This window comes from Ochlerotatus camptorhynchus, unplaced genomic scaffold (assembly GCF_037179485.1).
Source record: "Ochlerotatus camptorhynchus isolate MF236.1 unplaced genomic scaffold, CSIRO-AGI_Acam_v1.1 ptg000193l, whole genome shotgun sequence".
Taxonomy (NCBI): Eukaryota; Metazoa; Arthropoda; class Insecta; order Diptera; family Culicidae; genus Ochlerotatus; species Ochlerotatus camptorhynchus.
This window is the reverse complement of record NW_027040683.1, coordinates 475,111-496,892: the sequence shown is the minus strand read 5'-3', so window position 1 is coordinate 496,892 and position 21,782 is coordinate 475,111. Positions and strand designations below refer to the sequence as shown.

The 21,782-nt window shown below is 40.2% G+C and overlaps 1 protein-coding gene across 1 annotated transcript in view; it reads left to right on the top strand.

Moving 5' to 3' along the window:
- The window catches only part of side-VIII (sidestep VIII), a 961,237-nt gene that overhangs the window by 606,265 nt on the left and 333,190 nt on the right, over positions 1-21,782 (top strand). The window contains exon 3 of the mRNA XM_065223526.1: positions 15,919-16,121. Within this exon, the coding sequence (XP_065079598.1) occupies positions 15,919-16,121 (203 nt within the window). The remainder of the gene's footprint in view (positions 1-15,918; positions 16,122-21,782) is intronic.

The following is a 21,782-nucleotide window of genomic DNA, read 5'->3' as shown; positions in this document are numbered from 1 at the left end:
TTTCGAAAAAGCAATATGGAAAATTGGTAGAAGACAATGAACAAAAAGTTTGGTTTTCCCATAGTAATTTCCATATAAACTTCAAATGGTTTGTGCCAAGTCAGTTTCTTACCAAATGAGTTTAACTTTTGGAAGGCTAATCAGGACCTGATTTGAAACCGTTTGAGCACTGTGGAGCTAAAATTTCAAAATTTGCATCAGTCTAATGTCCAGCCTATTGTATCATTTCGGTTTTAGCGACTTACTCGTGGTTCATACGTTTTCATATACCCCGCCAAAAATAGTCCGCAGCACGCACCGTTCGATAACGCAGCTTCTCTTCAAACACATTGGCGTAGCTAGGAAAGTTTTGTAAATGGTGCCCAAAAATTTTTTTCTTAAACTATGATTTATTACATTGCATCAAGTCAAGTCAAGTCAGTTCGAGATCCAGGCCCAGCTGTATTAATTGTAAGAATTTTCAAAACTGTAAGAGAGTTCAAAAACTTTTGAATCCGAGAGCCTAACGTTTTCTTTGTCAAGAATAATGTGATGATAAAGTAACTGGAAATTGTAAGATTTTTCAGAAGAAGTCAAGGGGTTGGTCACTCTCAACAGTGTGCTAATAACACTGTGCAACAAAACTTTCCAGGACTGAGAAAATTCACTTTATTTGAATTTCTCGTGGTACCCTAACACGTCCTAATTTTTTGGTACCGCCCTCTTTATGAATTTTGGTATGTTGTCCCGATGTCAGTCATATACTGCCTAACTAAAGCATGTTACGACATTGCCGTCCAAGAGTTATTTTTTGTAGAAAATGACTTGAGGAATTTTTTTTTAGAACATTTGAAAACGATATCTCGTTGTCTTACCCCTCGTTTGGGTGATTTATTAAATTTTTGGGTACCCCCCTAAAAATCTATAATTTATGTAAATTCACTGTATAAAACCATAATATGTGCTGGTATGTTGAGATTTCCATAAAGTAATTATTTTAATAACCCAAAAGAATGGAAACACTCTAAATGCGATGATATTAATCATATTTATTTAAAAAATATTATTGGTATTGCCTGATTATAAGAATAACAAAACTTTCTAGGACTGTGAAAATTGACCATATTTGACATTCTTGTTGTCCTCTAAGTAAAATCCTAGAACATACTTATATACTAACATGTCCTAATTTTTTAGTACCGCCCTCTTTATGAATGTTGGTATGTTGTTTCGATGATGATCGTATGCTGCCTGACTAAAGCATGTTACGATATTGCTGTTCAAGAGTTTTTTTTTTAGGAAACGGTTTAAGGAACATTTTTTTAGAATATTTGAAAACGATATCGTGGCGTCTTACCCCTCGATTGTGTGATTTTTCAGTATGGATACTCCCGTAAAAATCTAAAATCCATTGAAATTTACAGTAAACAACTTTGGATGCGATGAAATGTTAAGTTTATAATTGTGCTGTTGTTGAAAAGTGTATTTTGTGGCGTATTTATGCATACCTTAAGGTTGTCACGTTATTATGCGGTCTGCAAACTGGATATACGAAAAACATATGTTACTTGTGCTTGTGGGACACACGGTATAAGCAGAACCAGTACTTGAAAACTGATTGGAAAATGCGTGGATAACACCAGCTAAGGAAATCTAATGTAATCTATCCACCATTCGTTCCCAGAGACTCAATCTTACTTCCTCCCCTTCATATCAAGCTTGGGATAGTTAAATACTTTATTATGTCATTGGACAAGGAAATGCTAGCGTTTCTATGTTTGCGTGACGTGTTCCCGAAATTAAGTCCAGCTAAACTTAAAGAAAGTAACAAGTAAATAACTATATGATAGAATAATCTTAATTTTATTCGTTCGGCAGGAATACTTAATGGCCCGGATATCAGGAAGCTAGAGAAGAGTACAGTCTTCGAAATCAATCTCTTGCCAAAGGAACAAGTTGCCTGGAGGTGCGTTAAAGATGTGATTCATAATTGTCTTGGAACAAATCGGTCTCCAAGATTCCGATCAATTATTGAGAGTATGTTAATCGCGTTCAACGATATAAATGTGCACGTGTCCCTAAAAATCCATTTCCTGCATTGCCTTCTCGATCAACTTGAAAAACAATTGAGCACCGAAACCGATGAACATGGCGAAAGATTCCATCAGATTGCTGCACCATTTGAAGCTAGGTATGCAGGAAAAAATTTGGTATCTCTGTTGGCAGAATTCTGCTGGAACTTATTTGAAGCCGAGTAATTAATAGTTGCTATTTTGATTTATCTCGTAATAAAATCAAAAAAGCATTAAAAGCCACTTATCTTTTCATCTCTTAAAGATAAAGACATTGCCAATAACCAGAAAGCTAAGCGCATCCTAATAAATTATATATATATATATACATGTTTATTGAGCATTTCCCATATCTTTAGATCTTTGAGTGAGAACTTTATAAGAAAAAATACCAAAATGAGGAATGCATAATGGTTGTACTGTGAATTTATATGGATTTTAAATTTTTGAGGAGGGGGTGCCTAATTTGAGAAATCATCCAAACGAGGGGTAAGACGTCAAGATATCGTTTTCAAATATTCTAGAAAAATGTTCCTTTAATCGATTCCTACTTTTGAACAGCGATATCGTAACATGCTTTAGTCAGGCAGCATACGATCATCATCGGGACAACATACCAAAATTCATAAAGAGGGCGGTAACAAAAAATAAGGACGTGTTAGGATATAAGTATGTTCAGGACTTTTATTCAGGGGACCACAAGAAAGACAAATATGGTCAACTTTCCAGTCCTAGAAAAAAAAGTTCCGATTTGTTGCACAGTGTAACAAGCGCTGGCCAACCTAGGTACACTCATTGGCACTGGTTGGCACCCATGGTTACAATTTTTCTGATCTTTAAAGTTTTTTTTTTCTGTTCTGGATCGAACACCACTGCGACCAGTAATTTGATCTATTGTAGTAGGGGAAATGGATGTAAAGTCGGCCTAAATGGCCCTAATTTGGGCCCATACATAAATTCAGCAATCGACTATATTTTCAATAGCGATCAAAAATATCCATTTGTACCGTCCCGATGACGCGTGCATCTAGATAAAATTGATAAATAGCACATTTTTAGCGATGGGCCGAATATTAGATCCATAGGCCAACATTAGAGCAATTTCCCCTATATCCCGTGTCCTTAGTTTAGTGCATGTCGTATGACTCCATCACTATTGAGATGAAGTGTTCGAATATTTTTACAGTTATCATTCTTGCATTTATCGCAAGGATCCGACTCTAATTGAAAAATCCCGCTATTTATACCCTTCGGAGTGTTGAATCACCCTTTAAAGGCGCGTCCCTTTGTCAGTCAAAATTGGATTTCTTAGCAACAAAATTAAGGAATGACACCGATAATGACCATTAGACTGATGCAAAATTTGAAATTTTCACTCCACAGTGTTCAAACGGTTTCAAATCAGGTCCTGATTAGCCTCCGAAAGTTTAAACTCATTTGTTAAGAAACTGACTTGGCACAATCCATTTGAAGTTTATATGGAAATTACTATGGGAAAACAAAACGGTTTGTTCATTGCCTTCTAGCCTTTTTACATATTGTACTGTTAACAAATTCTTTTGCTATTCTTATGGGAATGTTTATCAGCTACAACTTTGCAGAAAATCGTTTTTCAGCCAAACGTCAAATTAAATAGTTATTAATTGTTTAAGAGATTGATAATCTTATGGCAAGATTAAGCTACTGTATTGTGGGCAACACTGTATTCTGTACTGTGAAATAGTAGCCATGATTTTTGTCCGCTATTCTACGCGCCATAAGCACCAATGTTGCCTGATGAACAGTTGATTGAGCATTATCATAAGACATCAGTGACTTGAATCATTATTAATTTTTGTTCCTTACATTTGATCGAAAAGTGGTCTTGAACAAAGTTGTAGCTGAGAAAATTTTCAATAAGCTTAGCTATCATTTTCTAAAGTAGAATGAACTGGTGAATTTTGAGATGGATATGAACCGACATTGAATTTTCTCATCAAAACACTTCGCTGAATGTATTCTACCGACTTCTTAGTATTTGAGCTTCAATCGGATTAACTTTTTACGACTAAGCAATCTTGTTATGCCAGAATTTTCTTATCATGAAATATACGCTCTACAAAATGCGGACGATTTCGAGTTGCCGATAATTTTTTTTTATATTAATTTATTTGTACAGGCTCAATCGAATAAACTTTACAGAGCCGAGTTATCATTTTCATTATACATGATTAATGTCTTAAATCTAGAGTTAAAGGAATTGAACCGATTACTCGCGGTCGTCTCGAGGTTAGTGGAGATTTACAATTTTTAGGATGGGGAAAGGGAGAAGGAGGTTTGAAATATGATTTATTATACAAATATTTAATTAATCCTAAAACATGAACTTATTTCTATTCATCTTGAAGACAAACATTAAAAAAAAACCTACACGCACAATACACAAACTAAACACAAGGTTAATCAAACTTACAATCTAAGGTTAGTATTCTTAAAGTAAACATATATGAGTTTCATAAACTCCAGATCACGTCTAGCCAAAATATCCCGAACTGGAACATTAGGTTGTCTACCTCGAGCCCGAAGGGAATCGCACAGCTCAGATCTGACTCCACGATGCTCAGCACAAGACCAAAGGATGTGATCGGCGTCTTGGTAACCTTGTCCACATTCACAGAGATTGCTGTCTCCCAGCCCAACACGAAACAAGTGAGCGTTTAACGAATAGTGATTGGACATGAGGCGAGACATCAGACGAATGAAGTCTCGACCCACATCCAACCCCTTGAACCAAGGACTCTTCGACACCTTAGGGATGATCGAGAATAGCCATCGTCCCAAACTTCCTTCACTCCATTTATTTTGCCAGCTGGCGAGCGACTGTTGACGATAAATGAAGAAAAATTCATTGTAGGCGATTTGTCGATCGTAAATATCGCCTTGCATAGCGCCCACCTTAGCAAGTGAGTCCGCCTTCTCATTGCCCGGAATCGAGCAATGAGATGGGACCCATGCAAAGGTGATGACAAAAGATCTTAAAGATAAAGCACTTAAAAGCTCTCGTATTTTCATGAGAAAATACGAGGAGTGCTTTACCGGCCTCATAGAGCGAATAGCCTCGACAGAACTGAGACTATCCGTAAAAATAAAATAATGATCTGGTGCAAGTGAGGCGATCGTTTCTAGCGTATAGTATATTGCCGCCAGTTCAGCAACATATACGGAACAAGGAGCTTGAAGCATTCGAGAGGCGCTATGAAATTCGTTAAAAATACCAAAACCAGCGGACGACTCTATTAGTGATCCATCTGTGAAGAACGATCTTGCATAATCAACTTGGCCAAACTTTGCAGCGTAAATTGACGGAACAATCATGGAACGATGATGTTCTGGGATTCCACGAATCTCCCGCGTCATAGATAAATCAAAACTAACTGAATTGCCGAAGTCGGAGAAGCATACACGATGGGGATTATGCTGTGAAGGGCTGACATCCTGAGTTATGTACACGTAATACAATGACATACAACGAGTTTGAGGGTTTAGCTCAAGAAGCTTCTCAAAGTTTTCGATTACCAGTGGGTTCATAACTTCACAACGGGTGAGGAGCCTAAGGGACAATTCCGATATCCGATCCGATAGTGGCAACATGCCCGCCAACACTTCGAGACTCATCGTATGAGTCGAGTGCATGCATCCTAACGCGATACGAAGACAACGATACTGGATACGTTCCAGTTTGATGATGTGAGTTTTAGCCGCCGACTGGAAGCAAAAACTACCGTACTCTAAAACCGATAAAATCGTTGTCCGGTGCAACGTTAGAAGATCTTGCGGATGAGCTCCCCACCACGTTCCGGTAATTGTTCGGAGAAAATTGATCCTTTGTTGGCATTTCCGCTTCAGATACTCAATGTGGGATCTCCAGGTGCATTTTGAATCGAACCAGACCCCAAGATATTTGAAAGACATGGAATGAGTGATCGGCTTACCCAAAAGTTGAAGCTTCGGTTGTGCTGGGCTATGCTTCCTAGAAAAAACGACCAACTCAGTTTTCTCCGTGGAGAATTCGATACCTAGCTGGACAGCCCAAGTAGACAAATTGTCTAAGGTATCCTGTAAGGGTCCTTGCAGGTTGACCCCTTTGGGCCCTGTCATAGACACTACGCCATCATCTGCAAGTTGTCTCAACGTGCAGTTGTCACTTAGACAATTGTCAATTTCTCTGACATAGAAATTGTACAAAAGGGGGCTTAAACATGAGCCCTGGGGGAGACCCATGTAACTAAATCGAGAAGCTGTAGAGTTTCCATGAGAAAAGCTCATATGTTTCTCTGACAGCAAATTGTACAAAAAGTTATTAATTAATGGGGAAAGGCCACAAGCGTGGAGTTTGTCTGAAAGGACTTCAACCGATACTGAATCAAAAGCCCCCTTAATATCCAAGAACACAGAAGCCATTTGCTCTTTTTTAGCAAAAGCCAACTGGATTTCTGTGGAAAGCAACGCGAGACAGTCGTTCGTTCCCTTACCCCTACGGAAACCAAATTGAGTATCTGAGAGTAGGTGGTTCGTCTCAACCCATTTGTCGAGGCGAAAAAGGATCATTTTCTCCAACAATTTTCGAATGCACGATAACATCGCGATGGGACGATACGAGTTATGATCTGACGCGGGTTTTCCAGGCTTTTTAATGGCTATAACTCTCACTCGCCTCCAATCATCTGGAACAATATTGAACTCCAGGAACTGACAAAACAAGTTCAACATGCGCCTCTTAGCGACGTCTGGGAGGTTCTTCAACAAGTCGAACTTGATCCTATCAGCCCCCGGAGCCGAATTGCCACACGAAAGGAGCGCGAGTGAGAGCTCCAGCATTGAAAAAGGCTGGCTGATCTCGTCTACCGAATTCGTCGTTTCGCGAGGAATCATCTGTGCCGGCACGGAATCAGGACATACTTTTCGCGCGAACTTGAGAATCCACCGATCCGAGTACTCCTCGCTCTCGTTGTTTGAAGACCGGTTACGCATCCTTCGCGCCGTGTTCCAAAGCGTATTCATCGACGTTTCGCGCGATAAACCGTCCACGAATTGCCGCCAGTATCCGCGTTTCGGCTTTGATTTGAGTTCGTGTTCAAGAGTCGAGTACGCTTCGAAATACTCGGGTGTTCCGCGTTTCCGGAAAAGCTTAAACGCGTCGGACTTTTTACGATAAACCTCAGTGCATTGCTGGTCCCACCAAGGGGTAGGAGGTTTCCTACGAAAAGACGTTCCTGGAACCGGCCGAGTTTGAGCTCGAAGCGCGCTGTCCAAGATCAGATTGGAGAGGAAGTTATATTCCTCCAAAGGTGGAAGCTCTTCTACCGACGACACGGCTTCATCTATCGCGGTCTTGAACGTTGTCCAATCGATATTACGGGTGAGGTCGTACGCGACGTTAACGGATTCCGAAGAATTGAACCCACTGGCAATCGAAATGCCGATCGGCAAGTGATCACTACCGTGGGGATCCTGGATCACATTCCACGTGCAATCCAACGATAATGAATTAGAGCAAAGTGTGAGGTCTAATCTACTTCCATTTGAGGATGGACCAGCCAGACGTGTTACTTCTCCATTGTTAAGAATTGTCATATTGAAGTTATCACAGAGGTCATATATCAAAGTAGAACGGTTGTCATCATACAGTTCCCCCCAGCCTGTACCGTGGGAATTAAAATCTCCCATAATCAACCGTGGAGTAGGAAGAACTGAACAGATATCTGAAAGTTGTTTTTGACTAATCGAAACTCGGGGAGGAATATACACAGAAGCAATACAAAGGCTCTTGCCTTTAACAAAAGCCTGACATGCGACAACTTCAATACCTGGAAATTGTGGAAGATTCACTCTATAGAAGGAATGGCACTTTTTGATCCCCAAAAGTACTCCTCCTCCACGCGAACCCTCACGATCCAGTCGAATAATGTTAAAATCATGAAAAGGAAGATCGATATCTGAAGAGAGCCAAGTTTCACACAGAGCAAATGCATCACAATCATTATTGTGAACCAAAAACTTAAACGATTCTATCTTAGGAATAAGACTTCGACAATTCCACTGTAGAACAGTGATCAAATCCCCGACCTCGTTTGGAAAATTATCCATCGAAGGAGATGATTGCTGCAAGGAGGGGCCACTTCAATGTCAACTGCTTCAAGAGGGTTTTCACAGTAGGAAGCATTGCCAGAACAATGCTTTTCAGAGGATCAGAAATATCGAGGTAATTGAGGATACTGTCCACAATGTTATCAAATGAGAACAACCCAGATGAAGAAGGGGCTTGTGTTCTGAAAATTGGGGCATCGGGGGTTTTGGATGTCCCCGGGAGAGGTGGAAAATCCTTGGTATAATCAGTTCTGCGGAATCCAGGAGGAGTAGAAGTCTCCTTTTTTCCACCACTCCTTGATTTGGGCAAGCTGATTTGGGGTTCTTGATCTGCAACTTTCCGCGAACGGATGCGTTTTCGTTTCCGGGCAGAACCTTCCGGAAAACTGAAAGAAACTCCCTCCTCAGCCAAGTCAGAGCCAGACTCGTCATCTGACAAAAGAGCGAAGGGATTTGTTTCGTTGGTCGATGGCTTGGCTGTCTTAAGCATTTCTGCAAAAGACCGCCTGGAACGTTCTTTAAGAGAGCGCTCTAGTTTTTCCCCGCGTTGTTTATACACCGGACACGACGAGAGACCATGAGGAGGAGATCCTTTGCAGTACACGCATTTTGGTGCCGTGACTGTGCAGGCGCCATCCTCGTGCTTCTCCCCGCATTTGGAACAGCGTGCCTTGCTGCCACAGTGAGAGGCCGTATGTCCCAACTGTTTGCAGTTTTGGCAGATCATGACCCGAGGAACAAACAAGCGCACAGGTAGCCGAAGTTTTCCCAACTCGATGTACTGAGGAAGGGCTGAACCAGAAAAGGTCACGCGAAACGAGTCTGTGGGGGTAAAACTCTTTTTACCCTCGCTGACAGATACTGAGCCCAGTTTTTGGACATCCAGTATCTTCACCGGGGGGAGCAAGGGGTTCTTGAAACGACCAACCGCCTGCTTCTCCAAGATCTCGGGGGTCAGACTCGCTTCGGTGACCACACCTTCGATCTCCACATCACGAGCTGGTATGTAAACCCTGTACTCAATCGTAAAGAGCTGGGAGGCAGCAATCTCGTTAGCCTGCTTCAGGTTAGAAACGACAACACGAAGTTTATTATGCCTAACCTTCGTGATTTCGGTCACGGCCGAGTATCGCTTCGTCAGATCAGTGGAAATTTGCATCAAGTTCAAAGGTTTGTTTTTGGGCTGAAAGTAGACAACCCATGGCCCAGTCGAGTCATCTGGATAGGTTCGCGATCGGGGGCTTTTCTGAGACGAACCATGAATGACAGGACGTTTTCGTCTTTTCTTGCCATCGAGTGGCAAACTGGTGTCATCTTCCGACAAAATGTCCATATCGTCTTCTGACGAGACGTCCATTTTGCCGTACTAGTGGGAGCGGTAAACGCTCTACCACTGAAACGATGCTTAAAACCACACAGACACAATAAACAGAAAAAAACTACAAACACAGAAACACAAAATTAAATTTAACTGATGGGCGAGAGAATGAAACAGAAAAAAAACTTATCTGCTATACTACTACCACCGAGTGATTACACAGCAGCAGCGGAGCGACGCGCAGCGTGGGTGACCTTCGATGCGCGTGTGCGGGCGATCTTTGTAGTGGTGTGCTTGTATGAGGCTCGGCACTCAGCTGGACACACGATGATGGATGACCGGTATAAATGCAGAGGCAGATGCTGACACTCGATGACGATGATCTGTGTGCAGGTATGCGTGATCACGCACCGATGAAGCGCAAATTGGTTTGCGAATATCCAATTGCAAGTGAACAATTTTCTTTCCGATGACGCCGAAAACCACTTTCTTCTCAGAAAAACTCACTTTCAGATAATTGTTTAGCCGGTAACTATGCCAGTAATCACTAAGCGAGAAAAAACTGATAATTTAAACCAACCGAATACCGAGAAAACTTCCGAAATACCGGAGCGCGAAACAAGTCGACTGTACTTCTTGCTAGGTCGCAGTGGGATGTGAGTTGCCGATAATAGAGCAACTGGTTAACACGCAGTTCAAATGGAATGGTTGCCGAAGAAAAGAGGCTGCCGACAACAGTCAAACTCACCTGAGAAGCTTGGAACGTTGTAAAAAAGCTTTCTATCAGTTTTTGACAATTCTGTCGATTTTAATGGACAGCAAGGTTGCAAATAAGCGATGATAGCGGTGCCGGTGGTGTAGTGGTAAGCGTGATTACCTCTCACCCCAACAGGCCTGGGTTCAATCCCAGTCGCCGCCGGGATGTTCTGAGGCATAACATCTCTGAAGTTAAACCGTTGGTCCCCGGTGTAACCTTTTCTTGTAAGTTACAAGTAAGACATGTCATCATACCATCTTTTGGTTTTATTATTCCGAAAAACATTATTTTAGCTGTAATGAGTATTTGCAACCTTGCAGACAAGCAAGCAGCAGATAAATGTAAAAACAGGTCATATGTATAATTGACGCTAAGAAATTGCTAATAGACGCGCGAGAATGCATAAATGCCGTTATAAGCAACATTTAAAGACTATTGTCTGCGGATAATTTTAAAGGAATACTGAGGAAGGTTAAAAATAACTTCAGAGAGAATTCTTTGGTACAAACAACGTAAATATTTACCTTTTTTTACAAAACCCAGGTAATCATGACGTTTGATTATTTGTGACAATTTCTAATTATGATTGGAAAGTTGCCGGATACTTGAACAAAGTATCGAAAGATATTAGAGCGAAGTAAGTCAACGGTATCGTGCTAAAGAATAATGTAGGTACCACCAAGTGAGAAATGGACCTTTGGTGTGTAAACCTAAACACCGCTCAAAGTCTTATTTGCGCCGGCTAGCCACTCAGAAGGAACGAGGTGCACTAGTTAATAATGGCCGGGAATGAAACGAGGACGATTTCATTCGTAAAAACTCTATCAAGGTACAATATTGTAGATTGTTTGTAACTTAACCATATAATACTCATTTCATGTCCATCACACATCTCAAGCTTATCTATCTACATACATACAGTCGAAGCTCTTTATAGCGACATCGCAGGGGACTGTCGTTATTGAGAACTGTCATTATAAAAGATAGTCGTTATATAGAATTTGAATGTCGTTATAGAGAGAGAAACGTTACTCCATGCTAAAAATCAAAGTATATTTTTAGATGATTCCAATCGATTTTTAACAATACCAATACATATCGTTTAAGATTAAAACCAAGTAAATTTCCTTTCATTCATCCCCTACACCGTTTGAAAAATTCATGTAAATTTCGTGTAAATTTAAGCGCAATAACGCTTTAATTGGCAATGTTGTATGCAAGCTTGTAAACGATTTCGTTGTTTATGCCAACTGTAGCTCAAAATTAAACGAGGGGAGATATTACCTGATAGTTAAAATTCAGAATTTTTTTCTGTGTAGAACCTGTTTTTTAATTCAAAAAATTTACTGAAACTGTCCTTTGGCAGATCTTCCGTAGTTAATAAACCAGCGTATATTGTTTGGTAAGCATCTGAAAGTTGATACTTAGAAGGCACGCTGGTTACTTCATTGTTAACAGTTTCATCAGTCGCTGAGTGATTTTTATCATCGATACTGCTGCAATGATGAACAATTCTGACTATGTCATCGTCAGTCAAAAGTTCTCCTTCACAAAGGCCGTCGTCAAAAGTCACGTAGTCTGAAATACACACATTTCATAAATAATGTTATTATAAACATTCATGTTTATACCTCCAAATGAATTAACCTTTCTCAGTGAGCATTTAAAATTTTGATTAAAATAAACTTTCTTCAGTAATATCTGATATCAGTTTCAATGTTACTCTCATTAATACATATTAAATTGTTTGGTTTGACAAAACCAGCTTTGACGAAGCAATTAACAAATTTGGATTGTTTAACGTTGTTATGCCATGCATCAGTTATCATGTTAATGTAGTAAATCAATGTTCAGTGATTCACCATTTTCAATAGCATTCAGTTGATATTTCAAAAGTTTGTTGCGGTAGTGCACTATCAAAGACTTAATTATTCCAAGATCAAGTGGTTGGAGCATGGAGGTTATATTTGGAAGAAAATATGCCAGTTTTATATTTCTCAACTTTTGCTGAACGTTTGGATGGCTGGGACAGTTATCGATAAACAAAATTATTTGCCTTCCTTCAATCATCATTCTTTCATTAAGTTTAAGTACCCATTCTTCGAACATGAAGCTTACCATCCATGCTTTTTTGTTGCTTCTAAAGATGACTGGCAGGCTCTGTATATTTTTAAAGCAGCTAGCTTTAGCACTTTTACCAATGATCAGAAGCTCCAACTTTTCGGATCCGTCCATATTTATAGCAACTGCAACATGCAAATTTATCACTTTTGAAACAGTATGTTTTATTGGGTAAGCATTTGAAAAATCAATCCGTCTCATCCATATTAAACACATTTTGTGGACTGTAGTCAGCAATCAAGAGTGGCAACATATCGGATATGAATAGCCCAGCGTCATCAACATTTACAGCTCCACTTTCTCCACTAGGAATTTTGTACGACAATCCATTCCTATTAACAAAGTTTTGAAGTCTTTCGTTGCTCGCTTTAAAAGAATCAAGAATCATTTTCTTTGCCAGTTTATTTGCTTTTTCTTTTATAATCACGCTAGATATCGGAATTTTGTACGAAATCGCTTGCTGGCAAATAACATCAGAGCTTTTCTAATGGAACACACTGAACCAGGCGAGTTTTTTTGCGTTGCAGTGAAAACAAACGGGCCTGTAATGAAAACTTTGTTAAGATAGACTTTATAGCATTTTCAATCAATATCCTCACCTTTTGCTGAATCTGTTCTTTATTTTTTATGATGGATGAAATAGTATAGTGCGGCACTTTGAATTCTTCGGATAGTGTTTTATTTTAAAAACCATTTTTGAATTTTTCTGATGCTTCCAACGACCAACCAATCATATAATTACCAAAATCGGAACGTACGGTACGAGATGTCCACGTTTCACCCATTTATTGGATTCTGAAGTATCGTGTTTACATCTTCGATTTAAACAGGCCTGATGTTTTCTGAATCATCTTGCCCCTTAAATGCTGCACAGTAGGCCTGGCCGTTTTGATATGTGTGACGCATCTTTGATGTGAAACATATATCAAATAGACAAGAAAAATTATGGAGGTATATCCATCATTTTCCAGGATGCTTTTAAGAACTGGCTGTGTTGGTGTTAGATTAGATTAGATTAGATTAGATTAGAAACACCATTTTCGAATTTTTCGATTACGTTCAGTTTATTCTGTACACAGCAAAACATAAATATAAATATTATATTCGAGGGGTGCACTTCAATAATGTCAGTTCATGCACTGTATTCATGATATTTTTTTTCCTTTTTGGCAAGTAATATTACACCATATTTTTGACACGATTGAAGTGCATTCACTTTTATGTGATTTAATTTTTTGCTGTGTAATGTTAATGCTTTTTTTAGTTTTTGAACTCATTTTTGACCGTGAACTGAAAGCGAAAGCAATGAACTTTTACTTGAATTTTAATGCATCTGTTTATTAACAAAAACACGTAAGTTAAACACTGCGCGAAAATCTCGTACAGGTGGTCAAAATTCAGTTTAAATGTAGTCAAATTTGGTATATGTGTAATATCTATTGTTTACAGATAGATGGATTCCATACCATAGGAATTTAAGTAAAATAAACAATACCGATGGTTAAATTGTTGAACATGAAACAAATCTACGGGCAAAAAACATCTTTTATTAAACCTTCAAATGTAATAATGTCTACGGCTATAAAACCACTCTGAGATGTAAATAGTACCTTCATGATACTGAAGAATGTCGCAAAAGAGAATGACAAGTATGGATAAAAAGCAACGATGGTGTGTCGTTATGGAGAAAGGTCGTTATAGCGAAATGTCGCAATACAGAAGAGGATCTCTATGATAGTTTGAAGGGACCTGTGGAAATGTCATTATAGAGCGATTTGTCACTATAAAGATGGTCGTTATAAGGAGCTTCTACTGTACATTAATCTTATCTGCTACACGTGACGTTGGGGCCCCTTGATGTCACTTTAGCTGCATGCAATCTTGTCGATCTCCGATGGGGTCATCACCCTTTGTTGCATCGCAGATCCATGCACTCATGCACCGCCGTCGCACAGCAATGGTGTGTTGCAACCAACGTCGAATCTCTATTTTGAAGCACGGTCGGTGACCGTTGCGAGCTGCGCTGACTCTTGTCGCGCCACTCACTGTGCCGATGTAGTAGTGCGCGTCATGCAGCGACCCTTCCGTTGCGCCATTGTAGCCCGTCGCACCGTCTTATTGATCCTGCACTTGCACTGCACGTTGCACCGCTGCACTAGGCAGCCTGGAAGAGAAAATACCGACAGAAGATTGGCCCACTCCAGGCCACGGTCCACGGAGTTTCGCGACTAGTCGTCCGAGTGGCACGATCGCTGCCGTACTGGACTGCCAAGGAATTAGATCTGGAAATAAAGGCCCTCTGTCGAGGTGACACAACGTTACATCGATTGTATCGAAGACTTCCGAGAAAAAAAAAATATCAGAGCAATCGTATTTTAGATTAATAGAAACAAAATTGAGGAGAAGAAGAGAAAATAAACAGAATTGAAAAGGAATCTTATTGTCAAAAAAGCTGTAGAAGAATTTTAAAAAGGATTCCGGCAAACAAAATTATGCATATAGAAACTTCTATAATAATATTCTAAAGAAGCTTCCTCTGGATGCTTATTTTAGAATCTATAAGAAGCTGCTTTTAGAAGTTTATTCTAAAGAAGTTTATTTTAGAAGCTTATTCTAGACTCTTGCCCGTCGCTCCGCTCCTCTGACTAAAAAATAACATGAGCAGGACAGTAAAACTGAGTAGCTAGGCAGTAATGGAGCAATTTTTCAAGGTTTATGCATCAAAATTATGTCCAAAACATGAAAACATGAAACATTTCTAATGTATGGCTCATAGCAATATATTTCAGTGAGCAAACTTGATTTTTTATGGACCAATTTCGTTAGTTTCTGATTCATTGTTTAAAGTGTTATGCATAATTTGCAATATTTGTGTGAGTAATTCGTACAATTTCAATGCTCATTCTTAAAAAATTGAGCAGTACATTTTTACAATCATAAGACAATTTTTAAAGATTTTCGTCGGGGTTTTGAATTTTTATCAGGAATATTTTTTATTTCTTATGGGTCGTTTCATCAATTCTAATGGTGCATACTGGTGCCGGGCTGCAGAAAGACAACACAGTAGAAGTGGAGAAGTCTCAACAAAGAAATATGATTTGGGCAGACATTGTAAGTCAAGGAGGAAGTAAACAATCCCCCGAGGGCTTCTTAGTATATTTGAACGAATGAACTTTGCGTACAAATTTTTAATAGTTGTTGTTTGGTCATGAGCATGGGGCATGAGTCAAAATGTTTACGAAGAGCATTTGTAGAAGGTGCACCATAGTGCTCATCATCAACCAGTTCTTATTCTCTACAACACAGCACATCTTTTCCACTAGAGAAACATAATCCTTAAGCGGTAATTCACCATCTTCGTAATCCACCGCCAACAGCAGCTTTCGGTCTCGGTCTGAAGGCTGGCATTTGTTTCAATTTGCGTTCTTGATTCTAAATGTGCACCGGGCTTCCCCCGGCGGGTGTTTTCGCATTTTCCTTTTGTTTGTTCCGTCCTGCATTGAACCACAATTATACTTACGCAAGACTTTACATTCCCATTGCAGATTCGACGCCCGTGACTCCCGCGAGGGTTCCCACCGCAGTTCCAACACGTCCTTCGATGGACGGGCCAGCTTCTACCCGAACCGGACGCCGGCGGTGCTAGAGGTCCGATCAACGAAAAACTCCGACAGCGGCGTCTATCGGTGTCGGGTCGACTTCAACAAGAGTCCCACGCGGAACACCCGGGTGCAGCTGTCGGTTATAAGTAAGTACCATTGCTGCCATTCGTTCTTGGGTTAAGACGAGGCTATGGATGATTCATGTCCTTAATAGAAGGAAAGCTAATCGAATCACTGCCGCCACCGCGGAGGCATAATTCTTCCGGTGTTCAACTGCGGGAACCAGGAAGGAACATGTGTTCGTCTTTGGTTTCCTTCGTGTTTTTTTTTTGTGGAGTTGGAGGTTCCGGTTGGTTGGCTGGTTGAACGTAAATCATCATAAAGTATTACCCAGGGGGTGCGCACTTTTGCTCGGTTGAATTATCCTCGTTTTCACGAGTTCTCCCGGCAACCAGCGTTACGATTCAGTTGGTTTAATCGAATTTCCAGCACCGGTTTTGTTCCACCCTTTGTAGGAGGGGAGTACACGTAGTTTGATTACCGGGAACTGCGGGTTGGAAAATTTTGAATCCATCTTGTGCAGTTTCTGCTCCCAACCACACAAGAAGAACGACTTTTTACAGCATTCAAACAATGTGGTTGAGATTTAATCAACCAAGCCAAAATCCGGATACTGTAAGCAAGCAAGCAAGCAAGATGCCCCTAGTCTTCTGTGATGGGATGGAACGTTCCAAAACGGGGTGTTCATGCGGAAGATAGTCATTAGGGAGATAGCTTCAATTATTTTGGTTCAGTAAAGTTCAATCGGAATGCACTGGCTCAATAAATTCTATCTAGTGTCGTTTTGCTTCTGTGTGTCTGTCTGTGGGGAAGACATGTTAGGTCGGCAAATGCTTGAAGGCTAATGAAAGTTTTCCCCTTCGATGATCTTTGGTAATCGGATTGAACTGTGCTTTTGAGTTTAGTGATAAATGCAAATCGAAATTTTTGTGTTGCTCTCCTTATCAAGGAGGATGCACTTTAACCACGTTGAAAATATGGGATAATTTAAATAGTCACGGGAGGACAGCGAATGCTTTGAAGTAAGTTGATATTGAGAACATCAATTTAGATTCATGATGTTATGTTGATTCGTATGAACTTCTGGTACTCGAGTAACAATTTTTTTTTCCTTGTCGGGTATTTTCATCACTGCGACCATTTTTCTGATCTATTGTGATATATTCCCCATTTTTTTTTTCTTTAGCTATATCAAGATGCCGTATCACTATTATTAGGAGTGATCGCCATCGTTTAACTAAAAGCATTATCCCAGCACGGCATTATACTTCGAATAAAGTGCACTGCCGTACTGGAAGTTGTTCTCCAAATGTCAAAGGGTTCTATCAACCCCTTGTCGAAGAACTTACGCCTTTTATTGAAAATTGCCGGACAGTGGCATAGCAAATGTTCCGAGTCTTCCTTTTCTATGCCACAGAAGCGACATACATCATATTGAAGTTTTCCAATCAGCTTCAAGTGATAACGGCTCGGACAATGACCTGTTATAAGACCTGCATATATACTAAGATCTTTCATAGAAAGTTCCAGAATTTTGTGGGTCACATAAATGTTTGGATTAATAAATCGCTTCGACTGCCTAGCAATGGAAGTGTTCTTCCAGTTTTCCTCCACTTTTGAAGATTCCCACGCTTTTAGCTCCATTCTAAGAGATGCAGCCGATAAGCCACAAAAGGGCTCTGGCCCGATGAACTTATCTTCTCATCCGAGTCTTGCTAGTGCATCAGCTCTTTCATCTCCCTCAATCCCGCAATGACCAGGAACCCAATATAAGTTGACTTGATTATGACAAGACAATTTTTGAAGTGATTGAACACACTCCCAGACAAGTTTTGATGTACATGTCGCCGACTTTAAAGCATTGAGAGCAGCTTGACTGTCGGACATGACGCATATATTTGAACTCTTATAGTTTCTACGCAAACATATAACGGAACACTCTAAAATTGCTTGGATTTCAGCTTGGAACACAGTTGGCCATCTGCCCATAGGAACCGATATTTCTATTCCTGGGCCAGTTACTCCTGCTCCCACTTGATTGTTCAATCTTGAACCATCTGTATAAAAAATAATCGATCCTGGACGAAGAACCGGGCCACCAAATTGCTATGAATTACGCCCAGGGTCAACTACTCGAAAAAGTCGATTGAAATTGTATCTTTTCTCCATTCAGTCTTCGTTGTTCCTTACTAGAGAGTTGACATTAACAGTTTTTAGAATTGTAAGATGTCCTCTAAGGTCTCCTTCAAAGAGTTTCACTGACCTTGTAATCCTTAGAGCACACTTTTCGGCTTCTAATTGTACAAATTGATGCAATGGTATCATATAAAGCAAAGCATTCAATGCCTTCGATGGTGTACTACTCATTGCACCTGTTATTGAGAGAGTTGCTAACCTTTGGAGTTTTTCTAACTTTCTCTGAACAACACTCTCTTTTGTTTTTGGCCACCAGACCAATGCACCATAAGTAATCCTGGGTTTCACAATTGCCGAGTAAATCCAATGGATCATTCTCGGTTTCAGTCCCCACTGTTTACCGAATGTTCTTTTGCACATCCATAGAGCATTAGTAGCTTTGTTTATTGCCTGCTCTAGGTGCATATTCCAATTAAATTTACTATCGAGGATTACTCCAAGATATTTGACAGCATTAGAAAGTTCCAAAAGTGTGCCTTTCAATCTTATGTTGTCTAATGAAAATTTCTTCCTTCGGGTAAATGGCACGATAGTAGTTTTAGAAGGATTTATGTTTAATCCTTCCTTCCCTATCACGATGAGACAAAATTTAAAGCAATTTGCATTCTGTTAGCAATAATACAATCATATTTGCCACGTACAATTATGACTATATCATCTGCGAAGCCAATAATTTCGAAGCCATGGGCTATTAAATTTTTGAGAAGATCATCAACTATTAAATACCACAATAGAGGTGATAACACGCCTCCTTGCGGGCATCCTTTGGTTGCTCTTACACTGATGAGTGAGCTTCCAAGGTTTGCTGATATTTCTCTTTTTGATAACATTTCATTGATCCAATTTAGGTAATGGGCAGCAACAGCGGACAGATAAACTACTTAAAGCTTATATTTATTAAATGCTTGATATAACGATTGCCAGCAACGCCGGCTGGGCGTATCCTATGGCTAACCCTCCCTACTAACAAAAATCGACCCTTCCCGTGGCACTTATGAGGGGTCGTAGAGTTCTCTGCATCTCTGTTAAGTAAGTGTCGGACTAACATTCCTCCCCTTTCCCCACCAGATGCAAGGACGTGGCCAGGACAGCTCTGGTCTGTTGGAGGGAGACTCATCCTTTATCTAAGAGGTAGTAATTATTCATAAATTACTATCTAACAGCAACGGATGAAGGTGGGTCTCCTTCTTATCAACAGTTTGGAGCTCGTACCATCTACGGAATTGTGCAACCTGGTTTATGCTATGCTATCAATCCAAATTGCTATAACTATTGGTGCACGAGAACCCAAAAAGGGTTTGAAAACTATCATGTTTACTGTTAAATATTCGTGCTCCGAGTCACCTTGGAAACGATCCGCCAATTTCGGTAGATCATCAAATACTTCACCAGGAATTTTTCCATTCGATGACCAATACATTCATATTCAGCAAAGCACTGAATATACCCTAGTCATAGAAAAGCTTTTGCAGTGCATTCGAACATTCTCAACCTGCTCTTCCCCACTCGGCAAGTAGGCGAGAATGCACGGAAAATTTCCATGCAATGTTGTATACATCAATATTCCATGAGTAAGTGCTGCTTCGAGTGCAGGAAAATCAATGCACTGACCGGTAAAATATTTTGAAAAGCTCTTTGGCAAATCTGCTGATGGAGCTCGAGATAAAATATGCATACCCATAATTGAATTTCCCCCCTGGACATTGCTTATCCGATTTGTTGGAAATTTTTCGATGGAACTTCAACTGCAACACCATGGCAACTTAATTGGTGATGCTTGCACACGTCATCGCATCGTACGGAAAACAAATTCGCATCAGACATGCGTCTTCTTGGTTCAGGCAAAAAGGAAACCATAACAGAATAGCAACTTTCACAATAAATTTCATTCACACATTTAGTCGGAATTTTTTGGCTGCGACTGCTGCTGCACCATCCACCGACCATTTATAACACGGCTGACTGGTAGTGAAGCAATTGAAAATACCAGTTGCTGACAGTCCTGGAGTTTTGGGGCAGACTGGAAGGCTCTCCGACTGCCCTTCCATTACGTTTTGTTCCGGGCATTCTTTCCAACCCCGAGACCTGCTCTGCCCTGCCATGACGTCTGCATTGCAATAAATTTACACCATTACCACGTCGCCGCCACGCCATTGGATTGCATTTCACAGTGCCGTATTCGTCGTTGGTTGCATTTATGTATGAGCGAGCTTCGTCGGTGCTGCTTTAGAGAACGATAGGCAACTCACAATAAATGTTTTCACTCACAGAGGGAAACACAATAGTAATACTAGCAGCAGCAACAGCACTAGCAACACAATGTGACAACAGAGTGGTGGAAACGCGGCACGGCACCGGTATTTGACATCAACACTATGTTTGGTTAACCTCTGAGTCGAGGTTCAGGACTGGACATGGCAGCACCACCCCGGTGGTGGTCTTTTGTCCTTTCGGTCGGCTGTTTGGAAGATGGAATTCGAACGGAATAATGTGGGATCGGACTTTGATGAAGAAGAATGTGCAATTTGTTTGGGGTTTTCTTCCGTCGGTTTGATGCTCAATGGAATTGAAATCAACGGCTAGAGATGCAGAATCCTGGATAGGGGGAATCGGGGTACGACGGACGCATTAAGGTCTGAGGTCACGTGTTCGTCATTTTCGATGGTTCATTGAAAAACTAGGCTTTAAATTCAATTATCTCGAATATGGTAAAGATAATTCAGAAATCCAAACTGACAATCTTTTCTAATAAGGCTAAAGAAAATTCTGTGAAATGGTCAAAGCCCTGGGAGTTCCCAAATTTATCACAAAAAAAAAGATTTATTGTCACCATTTATGGCACCATAATGCAGTGACTTTATGTCTTTCGCTTAAGGTTTTTAATTGTTGGAGAAAAAGGATCGAGAATTCTATCTGACACAAGTTTTATTTTTCTCTACGGATCGTTTGAGCATTAAAAAACATGTGTGTATTCGCTTAAATTTGACATCAAATTTGCCAAATGTACCTTCAAATGTACATAAATTTCTAAATTGGGAGAATATCCTTGAGATAATCCTTTCCCAAGCAACATTACAAGTTTTATCGAAGTTTTAAAACACTCTTCAAGCCTAATCTATGGTCTTCAAGAGCATGATAAAACCAAAATTGTGTTGAGTACTTGGCAGATAACAACTGGAGTGCGGTAAACATCGGTAGAACTGTTTCACACACATCGTCGGTACTTGAGTGGTTGGTGATCATCTCTTTTTGCCAGTGGTGGTGGAGGAGGGGGGGAGGGGGCACCCCTTACCATCCCTCTCCAAAGAGGGACTTTGGTAAAGAGAAATGATAAAACCAATTTGTACCTTCCTAAAGTTGTCCTAGCTCGCTTTCTACTCTCTATATGCAATTTTCACACTGCCGTACTCTAAACGTAACTATCAATTCTATACTTTCATCTCCTCATCTATCGTATAAAAATTACCACTTTAGTCTGTTATTTAAAATTAGCATCACAGACAAACAGACATAACACATTGAATATTTCTCATTGTAAAACATCGTCGCTA